This window comes from Loa loa (genome assembly GCF_000183805.2).
Source record: "Loa loa unplaced genomic scaffold supercont3.16, whole genome shotgun sequence".
NCBI classification, from domain to species: Eukaryota; Metazoa; Nematoda; class Chromadorea; order Rhabditida; family Onchocercidae; genus Loa; species Loa loa.
This window is the reverse complement of record NW_018108196.1, coordinates 40,844-52,551: the sequence shown is the minus strand read 5'-3', so window position 1 is coordinate 52,551 and position 11,708 is coordinate 40,844. Positions and strand designations below refer to the sequence as shown.

At 34.1% G+C, this 11,708-nt stretch overlaps 4 protein-coding genes across 4 annotated transcripts in view; 1 reads left to right on the top strand and 3 right to left on the bottom strand.

Moving 5' to 3' along the window:
- Positions 1-148: 148 nt before the first annotated feature.
- On the bottom strand, positions 149-753 carry LOAG_03515 (hypothetical protein; the record flags this gene model as incomplete). Its single annotated transcript, XM_003139052.1, has 2 exons — positions 149-250; positions 484-753. The coding sequence occupies 2 exons, from the start codon at positions 751-753 to the stop codon at positions 149-151; spliced, it is 372 nt and encodes a 123-aa protein (XP_003139100.1).
- Positions 754-999: 246 nt separating this feature from the next.
- On the bottom strand, positions 1,000-1,380 carry LOAG_03514 (hypothetical protein; the record flags this gene model as incomplete). The annotated part of the gene is made up of 1 exon (XM_003139051.1): positions 1,000-1,380. The coding sequence occupies one exon, from the start codon at positions 1,378-1,380 to the stop codon at positions 1,000-1,002; it is 381 nt and encodes a 126-aa protein (XP_003139099.1).
- A 2,053-nt stretch (positions 1,381-3,433) lies between these two features.
- LOAG_03513 (hypothetical protein) lies at positions 3,434-5,421 on the bottom strand (the record flags this gene model as incomplete). Its single annotated transcript, XM_020446341.1, has 8 exons — positions 3,434-3,590; positions 3,733-3,860; positions 3,999-4,121; positions 4,238-4,339; positions 4,503-4,626; positions 4,748-4,878; positions 5,025-5,111; positions 5,338-5,421. 8 exons carry the CDS (start codon positions 5,419-5,421, stop codon positions 3,434-3,436), a joined length of 936 nt encoding a protein of 311 aa, XP_020303300.1.
- A 3,036-nt stretch (positions 5,422-8,457) lies between these two features.
- The window catches only part of LOAG_03512 (hypothetical protein), a gene marked incomplete at both ends in the record, with an annotated part of 4,000 nt that continues 749 nt past the window's right edge, over positions 8,458-11,708 (top strand). Inside the window, 10 exons of the mRNA XM_020446340.1 lie at positions 8,458-8,510; positions 8,594-8,743; positions 8,895-9,090; positions 9,201-9,395; positions 9,902-9,986; positions 10,324-10,469; positions 10,627-10,709; positions 10,778-10,879; positions 11,016-11,156; positions 11,442-11,549. Of these exons, the coding sequence (XP_020303299.1) occupies positions 8,458-8,510; positions 8,594-8,743; positions 8,895-9,090; positions 9,201-9,395; positions 9,902-9,986; positions 10,324-10,469; positions 10,627-10,709; positions 10,778-10,879; positions 11,016-11,156; positions 11,442-11,549 (1,259 nt within the window). The remainder of the gene's footprint in view (positions 8,511-8,593; positions 8,744-8,894; positions 9,091-9,200; positions 9,396-9,901; positions 9,987-10,323; positions 10,470-10,626; positions 10,710-10,777; positions 10,880-11,015; positions 11,157-11,441; positions 11,550-11,708) is intronic.

Below are 11,708 nucleotides of genomic sequence, written 5' to 3'. Positions count from 1 at the left end.
TATTTTGGCAGTTTGAAAAAAAAATTATGAAGATCAGGATCCATTGTTTTCAAAAATGGAGAAGTACACGTTGTTTTCTTATATACGTTTCAATGCATGCGTTCAATATTCGTTTTTGTGAAATAATAATATATAATTAGGATTAAATTCAATATTTGTCAGTAACAATAGACAGTAATGCATAAATATCGTTAATGGACTTTCGCCCAAATGCAAAATATAAAATAATATCAAGGAAATCAAGCCAAAACTGAAGAAAAATGCAAAGTCAAAATGAAACCAGATGAAATCTCAAAATCCATTCAGATTGCAATCAAAATTCGAGAAATAAATAAGGAAATTACTACTCCTACCCATGGAACATGTTACGGTATGTGCGAAATCTAAACAGACTCTTTGAAAACTAACGCTGAGGTCACTTTTCAACGATAACAATGTTAAAACATAACAGTGTAAAGCTCAGATCGCGAACTGTCCTCCAACCTCGGGTTTGCAAATGGTTTGCCAAACTATATTTTGTGTCTTGTAGAATTCTCTGTTATATATTATGTGTGAAACTTTGCAAAGTCCTCTTTTTGATGACGGAGTCGGCTGTTCAGAAGATAATCCGGGTACGAAGTGCTGATTTGGCAGTACTGGATGAAATTGCGTATTACGATGCCATTTATGCGGGTGGCAGGTGAATTTCGGTTGAGATTTATAGACAGGAATAATAGATGAATGTTGTTTTTGGACTGTATTTTCCTTCTTCATTTGGCGAACATTTCAGTGTGCCAAACCTTTGAAAATTCTACGCAATAGAATCGCCATTTAAAATGGATTCGCAGGCTGCTGTAATATTTGATAAAGATCCTGTCACAAGGAAAAATAAGCCAAAACGGAGACGAAGACGTAGCATATCCTCGAATATCATCACTTGTAATTTACACGACGTGAATTTTTGTTTTTCTCGTTTTCGGGAAATTTCCTTGTTTTGTTTCTGAAAATCATCTCCTTTCTCTAGTGCAACATTTTAATGACTTTTGCTGATAAGGGAAGCCTTTGTTGAAAGTGATCGATTCTAAGTACTCTATAGTCAACTAAGAGAAGCAAAGCATTCATTTCAGATGGGAAACAGTTTGATTTCATATTACTGGATCCACCTTGGGAGAATAAATCTATTATAGAGGGAAACTGTGTAAGTACTCCTAAATTAATACGATCTATATCTTCATTGTGGTGTTCTTTCACCGGACATTTCGCTGAGCACATTTGTTTTGTTATTCGGTCTTTCAGCACATTCAGTATTTGAGGGTATCGCTTTATGATTGTCAGTACATTCTTCTTATTGTCTTTTGTTTCACTCTTAGAACCATTGCTATGCTGGTGGTTACTGTTCATCTTTCAGTAATTTCTTTTTTTTTTTTGAAGAGTGCCACAAGTAACCAAAACATATGATTATTTGGTATTAACTTAGATACAATTAATGTCAAGTTTTATACATTTGTGCCAGTCTTTATCAACGTCCGTAAGCTGGCATATGTCTTCTTGACTTAACCTTGATTTTTAAAATTTAATAATGATTGATCATGTAGTAATCTTACGTATTTTTTGCTATGTTTATTTCGTACGTACCGACGATGATTAGTCAACTGTAGTTTAGATATATTGTAGTCCCTTATTTCCTTAATTCAAAATGCTTAAATGATTTTTAGCATTTGGTCACGTGTGTGGCGAGTAGTGTATAACATCGTCAGTGATTTCCGATGGGCGGTCAATATCCAAAATTAATGTCCTATTGATCAAAAATTGTGAATAAATTGTCAAATTTTCACTAAAATCCTTCCAAGAGCAAATTGTTTAAATAATTATTTTTAGCATATGATCATGTGTGTGGTCATTAATAAATAACCTTATCGGTGATTTGTGGTAGGCGATCGATATTTAAAATTAATATCTTATTGATCAGAAATTGTAAATAAATTATCAAATCTCCATTTTTAATGAAGGAACTCTGCTGAAAATAGCTGTAAAGAAATTCTGAAACTAAATTTTGCAGTAACTAGTAAGTAATTCAAAGTACTGTATTCTTTACAAAACTATATGTTAACAGAGGAAAAAATAGAGTTTAAGTACATAAGTAATAATTTGCATACATAAGTAACAATTGAGTTTTAAAAAACCAAATTTAAATATTTAAGTTGCAATTTAAGCACTTTTGATCACCACATTCTTGAGCTAGGAAAAAGTAATCAAAATCTGGAAAAGAAAAAATAGTCATACCGGCCAAAACACAAAATAACTGAAAATTCTATTATTTTGTGCATAAAGTCAAAGAAACGATTTAAGATGTCCCTTAATTTACAAGCCACAAGATTGCTTTTACAGCTGCAAAGATAAGAGTGGCTAGAAAGGATGCCGGTAACAAGTAGGGACTACAAGATCTAAAGTAGGGTCAATTAAGCGTCCGATACACACGAAATAAACAGCAGATAAAAACACCACATGATCAATAATTATTAAATCTTGAGGATAAGCCTAGAGGAACAGAGCAGCTTACCAACGTTGATAGAGACTGGCACAAATATATCGAACCTCAGAAACAAACAAAAGCCTCGTAACCTGCTGTTGAATGTGTTATTTTTTGCTGTACAAAGCACGATAAAGCATTCGAATTAGCTTTATGGAAATACTGATCTCCTGCTTTTTTGCAATAATAAAAAAACAGGCAAACCTACCCAGCACGACCCCGCATTCGCATTCGTCGCTTCAGCATGCAAAAACTACCAAATGTACCAAATGTCACGGAAAAAAGCACCACAAATATGACACCCCATAAGAGATTCAATAAAACCATACTCGCGCAAGTGAAATAATCCATTTTATTGCTAATCCATAACTTCAATCGATATTACTTAGGCTGACATTTAAAGGCTTAAATAAATTTCCCAAATCTCACGTTTAATGCTTTGAGAATGAATGAATGACTGACTGACAGACCAAAGCTAAGTTTGAAATTTTATATGAGTCTCACATAATATGCCATATATCACTCTATACCGTCACCAATTGTATACTGTCACAGTATTAGGAAAATTCACAATAATCGTTTGCTCCTTTAAATTGAGGTTTTTTTTTCCTTTTTGAATAATATTTACCTCAGACGTTTATACGCTCTCAAACAGGATAGAATGAGTTGGTAAAGAGTATTTATCCACAAACAAAAACAAAAGCAAGATGTACAAATGATAGTGAGTAATTTTTTGAGTAATCTTAATAAACTACCACCAGAACTGTTGAAAAGCAATGATTTTATTCAGTTATACTGGATTCATAAATCTGAAAAACGTGAAATATGCAGAAAAAAAGCATGGCGATTTTACAGTTTATTAAATAATTTAACAAATTATACGAAATTTTTTATAGTTTTTTGTTGTTTGTGTCAACAGCAAAGTTAGATAAAAGACATACGTAGTACCCTTTTTCCAATGTTAGACAAAAAACAATTATCTTTTTTTCTTTGCTTCGCACTATTTTTCAACAAGTTTCCGCCAAAATGATGTCCTTTGAGCTTACGAGCTACACTTCCAGGTGTCGCAATTTCTTCAAAGCTAAAAAAGAATTATGCAGAAATATGTTAATGCATCATCCTTAAGTCCTTAGACATCCTTAAAACAAACGCTTTCTTCACTTATTTATAGTCGCACTGACACACAGAGATAAAAAAAGCCAAGAATGCTTCAAAGAATTAACCTATTTTTATCATTTTTTTTGGATCTTTTTTTTTGTCCGCCGAAGCCAAACTTTTTATCCCGGGCCAGTCGACGAAATTTCTTACTCTTTCCACGCATCCTTCCTTTCTCTGACCTTTTCGCTTCGACCTGAAAATCCCACCTTTTTCTTAGCAGTGTAAAACAAAAACTTGAAACTGCCAGACATAAGCCAAAATCCAAATGACAACCTAATTTTATGGAAATGCAAGCATTATTGAAATGGATTTGAAAGCTAGGATAAAAAACCCCAGTATCTCGCGTTGTGTTCGCATTATTCAGTATGGCATCCAGATGTGATTTGACACCTTTTCGATGTTTCTTTACCGCTTCTGCCAAAATCTTCTTTTCATTCTGTTTCCTTTCCATTACCTGAATTTGAAGCAAATAAAATGCAATGAATTTTATTGTGAAGCACGAAAAAAAAACCATGACTAAACTATGTGTCCCATCTATAATTTCGATTATCAAACAGCTGATCAAAATACCTTCTTCTGCACTTTAGCTGCAAACTTCTTTTCTTCACGAATTCTACGAATTGCTTCCAACTTTTGCTTGCTTTCTTCAACTTCTGCCATACGTTGCCTTATCTACAAATAGCATGACAATATCGTGAGTATATTTACAATAAATAAAGGAAACATCAATAACAATTCTAAGGGAACAGAAACTGTATGAGCCGCTCGTCGGCAAACAGAACTTCATTGATCACATGAAAAATCAACGACAATTCAAGACAAAAAATAAGCTCGCCTTTTGCATATGTTGGTCACTTTTCACCATTTCGGCGTAATAATCTGTTGGTCGAAAAATCCTCACATTCATTTCACGCAGTCGTAATACCGCTATCTGCACTGCTTTTTCGGCTTGCTTGTAACTATAACAATTATCTGTGATATTTTTTTAATAGAAACTTACACATTATAATTTAGAAATATCTCCAATACTTTGAAATGAATTCTACTGCAAAATGCAGAAAAGATTACAAAATAACTTACAAAATTATTTCACGCTCGAAATCGTCGTTGAGTACTTTCTCACCGATATGGTCACTATTTACTGCCACGTCTAGCGTTTCTATCCATGTTAAATTCTTCGTTAGTTCCTTAACTTTATTCTCCAATTCAGCCTACAAACAGTAAAACAGCGCAAGATGTAACATGAAACCATGACTCCTAACAGTAAAGTAACCTTAGAAAAACAAATATCACGATATAAAAAGAATTCATCACTATTAGAAACGATATAGCTTACTTAATGAATCAAACATCACACTTTTTTATTTATAATCGGTCTCTTCTTTTCCGTAACATAATTCAGTTTATCAATCTTTAGCAGACCTTCCTCGAATGCAATTTGCAGCTGCAATTAAGAAACCATATTGCAAAATAACACAGCAACGTGGAGCTAATTTCTGCTAGAAATGATCTTTTCCGCAAAACACTGGAATTAAAGGACGAGCTGAATTCTGCCTGCTGAATTTGAAAGACTGAGCAACTTTCATTTAAAGAAGAAAAAACCTGACAAAAATTAAATTACAAATCAGTGGTTAGCATTCCTCACCGGAAATTACACAGTGAAGTAATACCTCTCTATCTGAATCGCTGTCCTCCTCTTCGCTTACAATAGCTGATAATATCTTAGCATCTACATTGCCATCTGTAGCACTCATTTTTCCCTCTTTTCGTATTTAGCATAAGTAGTCCTTCAAGAAGCGTCAGATCTAAAAGAGTACAAATGTCATTCAGTATATTAGTGTACAGTGATGTGCATGTCTCTACTGATAAGCTAGTTGTAATCACTGACTAGAAGCAGAAGAAATGAGATGATCGATCATTTCTGAAGACTAAAATAAACAAAATATCGCAAATGTCACACAAGAATTAAGCGAGATGGCGTGTTCATAAGTGAGCTGAATTTAACAACCGCGTCATATGGAAAGCATCCTAAATTAATCGCATTCACAATGCATCACCCCATGAGCACAATAATTTGCAATTTTGAAAGTTGAAAAAGGCCGAGTTGTAATGGGACCATTCACTTCACCGTAGTTCAATGTACGCTTGTGGACGCAGGATATTTATTGCAGCTAAATATTTGTTGGATTTCAGAATCAAGCAAAGTTTTGCAGTTGGTGACGATTTTAAGAGTTGGTATCGATGGGATCTAATTTCTATCAAAAGTGCAGAAAACAACATAGAATATTGAGCTTCAAGTGTTTTGGTGTATTGTTGAGTTGTTTTAAGCCCGAAAAAATAAACTAAAAATTGTCAATACATATTAACACAGCGTACCGTTTATTCGGTAGTTAATTGGTCGATGAAATAAAGACGGAAAATGCCCAATAGGTAAGTTACATGGCGCTTTTAAGTAACTATATGCTATCAAGATTTTTGGATAATGCTTGGTAATAGTTAATATTAAATCTTCGATAATTTTTTTCTCAAAACTGAGCTTTAAAATTTGTTGAAGTATATTGTAAATTGGTAGTTCCTATAATAACACGAGGTGTGTATAAATAACTCGGATACCGCTTATTGGAATTTTAGTGATAGTAAAGGGTGTTTTTTCTAGTTCTTGGGGAAGTTGTGGATCTATTTCTGCACTACGCTTGTTCTCATTATTAAAATATGTCTATGTGTCACGATCACAGACAGTTATTTTCGCTCATACAAATGCAAAGAAATAAGTGGCAGGTGTAGCGATGGTAATGAAGTAAGCGCATCGATAACTTGAATGTATTCTTGCCCGATATGATTCTTTCATTTTGCTTTCATAATGTAACATTTATATATGGAGCACCTCTACAAGTACATTTTATAGTTGTGGTTCCTATATTTCTATGCCTCAACATATTCTTTACTTTTTTCCTGAACAACTTCGCTACAAGCATTTATTTGATTCTATCAAGAATTCTAAAGTAACAAAAATCTCAAGCTTTTACTAACAGAAACTTTTAATTTGGATCCTTGTAACTGTCTTATTACGATTTGAAACTATAAATGAATTCTTGCTTCCATTAACGATATGGTCGATGGCGAATGTCCTTAAGATACTAAGCCTCACTTCACGTTTCATTTCACAGTAATTTCCTTTTTATTGATTTGTAGAAGATCTTTACTGTACCTATGGCGATCAATAAGAAACCCAAACTATATGTGTGCACATCTTTGTTTCGAGCTTAAAAAACAGCCTTAAATCCTCTTCGATGGAAAAGTGGGAAATGAAACAAAGTTCAACCAAATCTTCAATAGTTGGTTTTCTTTATGAATAAAACGTTTGGAATAATTTCAGAAAAGTGTTAAAGGGCGTAATGTTTAAATTCTTTAGTTCATACGTATTGAACGAAAATCTATTCGGCTCTGAAACAACACGACTCTCGGCAAACCTGAAATAGTCAATGTAAAATATGCTTGTGATTATGTAAACCGAAAGCTAAGAGTGTGAAACGTGAAGCCGAACCAGTTCTAATCATTATTGTACATTTGTTACAAATACACTAAATTCTAAACACGAAAAAATATTCCGAATCATAAATCTGTCGAGTGAATTAAACGGCGGATAATAGTCAATTATATAAAAGTTTTCAGAGGTAGCTCAAAACGTGTGTCTCTTTGCGGTTTTCCTAACAATGAGAATTTGAACATACTTTTTTGGAAATTGATTCAAAGAAGCAAGACCTTTTGTGCAAGACCCGGCCCCGTCAAAAAGTCTAAATCTTTTTCGCAGTGATTATACTTATTAACCTTTTTCTATTCAGCTTCCGTTTAAAGTGACTGTTAAGTGCGTTATTCTAAAGGTTATCTGATATCTCTGTCGATAAAAAAAAGAAATAAGAATCCTCCATAGTGAATTTCAAATCAGTTGTAGTCCTTCAAGTGCTATTGGTCATAATCGATGTAATTTTGTTAGAAAATAAAATGCCCTTAGTGTTATATAATATGTGTCATATAAATAGACAAAAAAAAAGTGTTTCAAATAAGTTGAAAAAAACCAGTAACAAGACTACAGAAAACATTAGGCGACACCTTACAAATTTTAAATATTCGCTACGAAAGATACATGCTCACACAAACCGGTTAGAAGCCAAGAGAGAAAGAGATCAATTACGAAACTCTGAAATGAAGTGGTTTGTCGCTATTCAAAAGTTGAGCCAAAGCTTAACGAGCTTCCCGAAAGTGACAGAGCAAGAAGTAGCCAATATGGGAGACTCTAGCTTGCAATACATTAAGTCCTTGGTTTCTTGTCCCTCCTATTAAGGAAGTTTAAAGACCCATAGAAGAGCTATTTATTGCGTATTATCGATGTCAATGAGTTATTATAGCTTACATGGTTTACATCACTCACCCGTAAAATCGCATCATCCAAACTACGCATGATTCTTTCAGGTACTGTAGTGCTGGTAAGAAAGTGATATCTAGCCTACGTAGGAGAGTGAGAAATACAAATTTTCTTAAGAGACATAGAGACTGGTTCCAGAAGCTTTTTTCAATGATTACGGCTAAAATACCATTTCGCCAAGTATAGGTCAGGCGCGGAAATCGTTTCTCGGTGAGGAACGACTGGTTGTTGAAGAACGAAAACAAATAAATACCACGCGAAACAAGGTACGGCAGAGATTGCGATAATTTGAGAGGAAGCATGTTGTTAGACATTGAGGATTTTAGCGAATGACAACTAGAATAGGAACTGAAGCTCGAGATCTGACATGGATTTGAGGTGGTTGATTACATGGGAAATGCTGGGGTGTGAGGGTCTTAAGTGAGAGCTTATATCTTGCATGGTACTGTAGTTTCATGGATATTTTCGATATGGCGATATAGTATGAATTGATCGTTTTTCAGGAATGAACAGATTTTGTCGTCAGGTCCTTGTATTGAGAACAAAGTATCAAACATTGCAGTTGGAGCTCATTCGGTGGTAATATCATTTTCGTCTTCATTACAAATATCAACACTAAGTACTGTACTGTATTTGAGAGTTGTGCTGTTTTAGTAAGAAGGCTACGATGCTTCAGTTATTCTTGGCACTGTCCAAACTCTCCATCCCATTATCCTCAAGTAGTTCGGCATTTTACATAGAGTAATAATACCTGCGTGTTATCTCATTTTCGAGATATCTGGCTTAATGTTCATATTTTTATAGCTTTGCAATGTTTGTTATTTCCCGTCCATCTTGCTCGACTTATGTTTGTTGTAACAGAGCATTTTCTATTGAAACAGCCGCTATCGACATGCTAGAAGATGGAGAAAAATCGAAACTTAGACCATCACCGGAGTTTTTATCTTCACTGGACTCAAATTCGCGCCAGTTGGTTGATAAAATAATGGCAGAAGTTGAAGTGATTTCGTTTTTGAACTGGTTTTTATCTGATTTCCATTTTTATTTTCATTAACCAAGATTTTCGTGAATTAGACAAAAAAACCCTACCTAATTCTAATTTAATGTCAGATAATGGAATGGATGATGCCACATCCACCATCTCTTCTGCGGGATAAACAGTGGCAAAAGTTGATGACAATAGAGAAAACGGAAGATCGAGTAGCTTATTTACGAGCATATGCGAAACACGTTTTTCGCGACGAAATGCGTGAAGCGAAAAAGAAGGCGATCGTAGATTCACGAAATGCATTGCTTAATTTTCAGGTATTTTATACTAAAATTCATGAGCTTTTGGTGAGTAGAATGAGTTAGGCTCTTGTCCTGCAGAGAGAAGTGTGTGGAATGAATGGAGAAAAAGACCGATATTGAGAAAGAAAAAGAAGTGATGAGAACTGCAAAGGAGTGACATCATATTGGGGACGCAAATGCTGAGGCAGAAAACAAAAAGAAAAAATTCATATGAAGAAATCGAAATTATTTTGAAAATGAAAAGATGGAAAAGTAGAGGTCGAAATCACCAAAAAATATAATGAAATGATATTTAGAGAATAAGGTTGTTATCGGAATTTTCTGATCTGAGCCCTCAATTAGTACAGGAACTTAGTCGCTACTCCAGAAAAATTATCAATTGGATACGGTTGACTAGTAATAATCGTTTACCAAATCCTTCTCTAGCCTTTCGTTTTCAATTTTATTGTATCAGATTTTTACTGAAGATTATTTCCAATTTTTATCAAACTGTCTAACTGTTTTATTATTTATGATTTTAGCGTGCGAAATTTAGTGCTGATGGTATGGGCTATGGTCCAGCAATGTATGAGTTAATCACTTCTAATCTGGAACGCAATGCACGAAGTAAGTTAGGACTTTATTTCTGGTATAAATTTAGATTTTATTTGTGATCCTCACTAACTTGTCAATTATGAAAAAGTGTTTGACCTAATGAATGGTTGCAGTAACTACATAATATTTTTCATTGGTAGGAATTTACAAGTTAAAATTTTTTGGAGGATTTCTAGAGTTGTGAAGTGTTCTCTATACAATATGGTTAGTGTTAATAAGATTCTGCTTTTCGATACCCTGCGTAATCTTCACTAGAAAGAATGTAACAATTAATGGGTCAGGCTATAACCGATCTAATCTCTTGTAATCAAGGAACCCACCATTAATAACTAATAATATGTTAATGTAGGAATTAAACACATCGAGGGGGCAGCGATGTGGAGGACTTTACGGCTAAACGAAAAACCACGAATTGTCGTGGACTGCCAGTTTATTGCCAAAAAATTCGATGACTTTTCCTCCCGTCTTGCTACGCAACTGGAATATATCATACAAGTGAACCTTTTTAACACTGTAATAGGAAAGCTTTCTGAATATGTAATTTTTCGAAATAGTGCAATTTCGAAGAGAGACAGGAATATCAGCTTTAGATAAGCGACCAATAATTCTGAAAAACTTGATATTGTTCAAGTATATTTGTCACTGATACTAGGAAAATCTTCGACGTCGCGAACCATTCGATTTGTCGATTGTCAACTACGACGAAAACAATCCGAATTGTGAAGCTGTCACGAAGTAAATTTTACGTCTCTTACAGAGATCTAAATGAAATTTCTGAATTTAAAGGATCAAAAGTCTTTCAGATTCCTGAAGACTCAATATGCTCATCAGACAGTTATGCCACTATATACAGATGAAGATGTAGCTGATCTGTACAACAAAGAAGATATCATTTATATAGCCAAGTATGGAGATTTTGCCTTGTTTTCATTGTTGTTTAATTTTTCACTTTTTTTCAGGATCCAAAGTATAAGGATTTTTTTCAAAACAAAAAAAATTCCTATGTTGTTTGTACATATTATAATAGTGAATAATTTTCAGGTGGTCTCAGCAAGTAATACGAACTCCGCTAAATGATGAAGTTTATGTGATATGTTTGGGCCGTGATAATCGGTTACCTCTTGGTGCTGCTCGGAAACGCGGTTGTCGTACAGCTCGCATACCATTTAATGAACATTTCAAGTGTATTTTAATTGGTTATTTTAATTAGCTTGCTCGCAAAGTTTCAATTCAACAGACATCATTTTATGAGGGCATTTTTTAGAAGTCTTAATGAATGACTGACTATATTAAACCTACAAATTTGTGGATTAGTATAACACTGAAAGCACAGGAGAAAATATTTGTTTTTTCATCTCGAATTTATTTTCTATGCCAAAAAGATGTTTTTAGGTAATTTATTGGGTATTTTACATCTACTTACTTAATAGCCAAATCTGGAAATTATAACTTTCAAAAATTCCCTAGGCTGTACAACTTCCACTTCCTTCCTTTTACGAGTGTAGTACGAGTGCTTCATGAAGCTTATCAAACTGGCGGAGACTGGCATGCAGCTATATTGGGTGGTATTTCCAGGTACTACTTCTGGTTATGATGAAATTTATTTTATTGAGGGATAAGCACGTGTCGTCTGTTTTGGCTTATATTCAAGTATTCAAGCAGAAATTTCGATGTGAAAGAAAAGGATTTTTACCAAGGGATTTTTGGATTTCAAAATATATATATATATATATA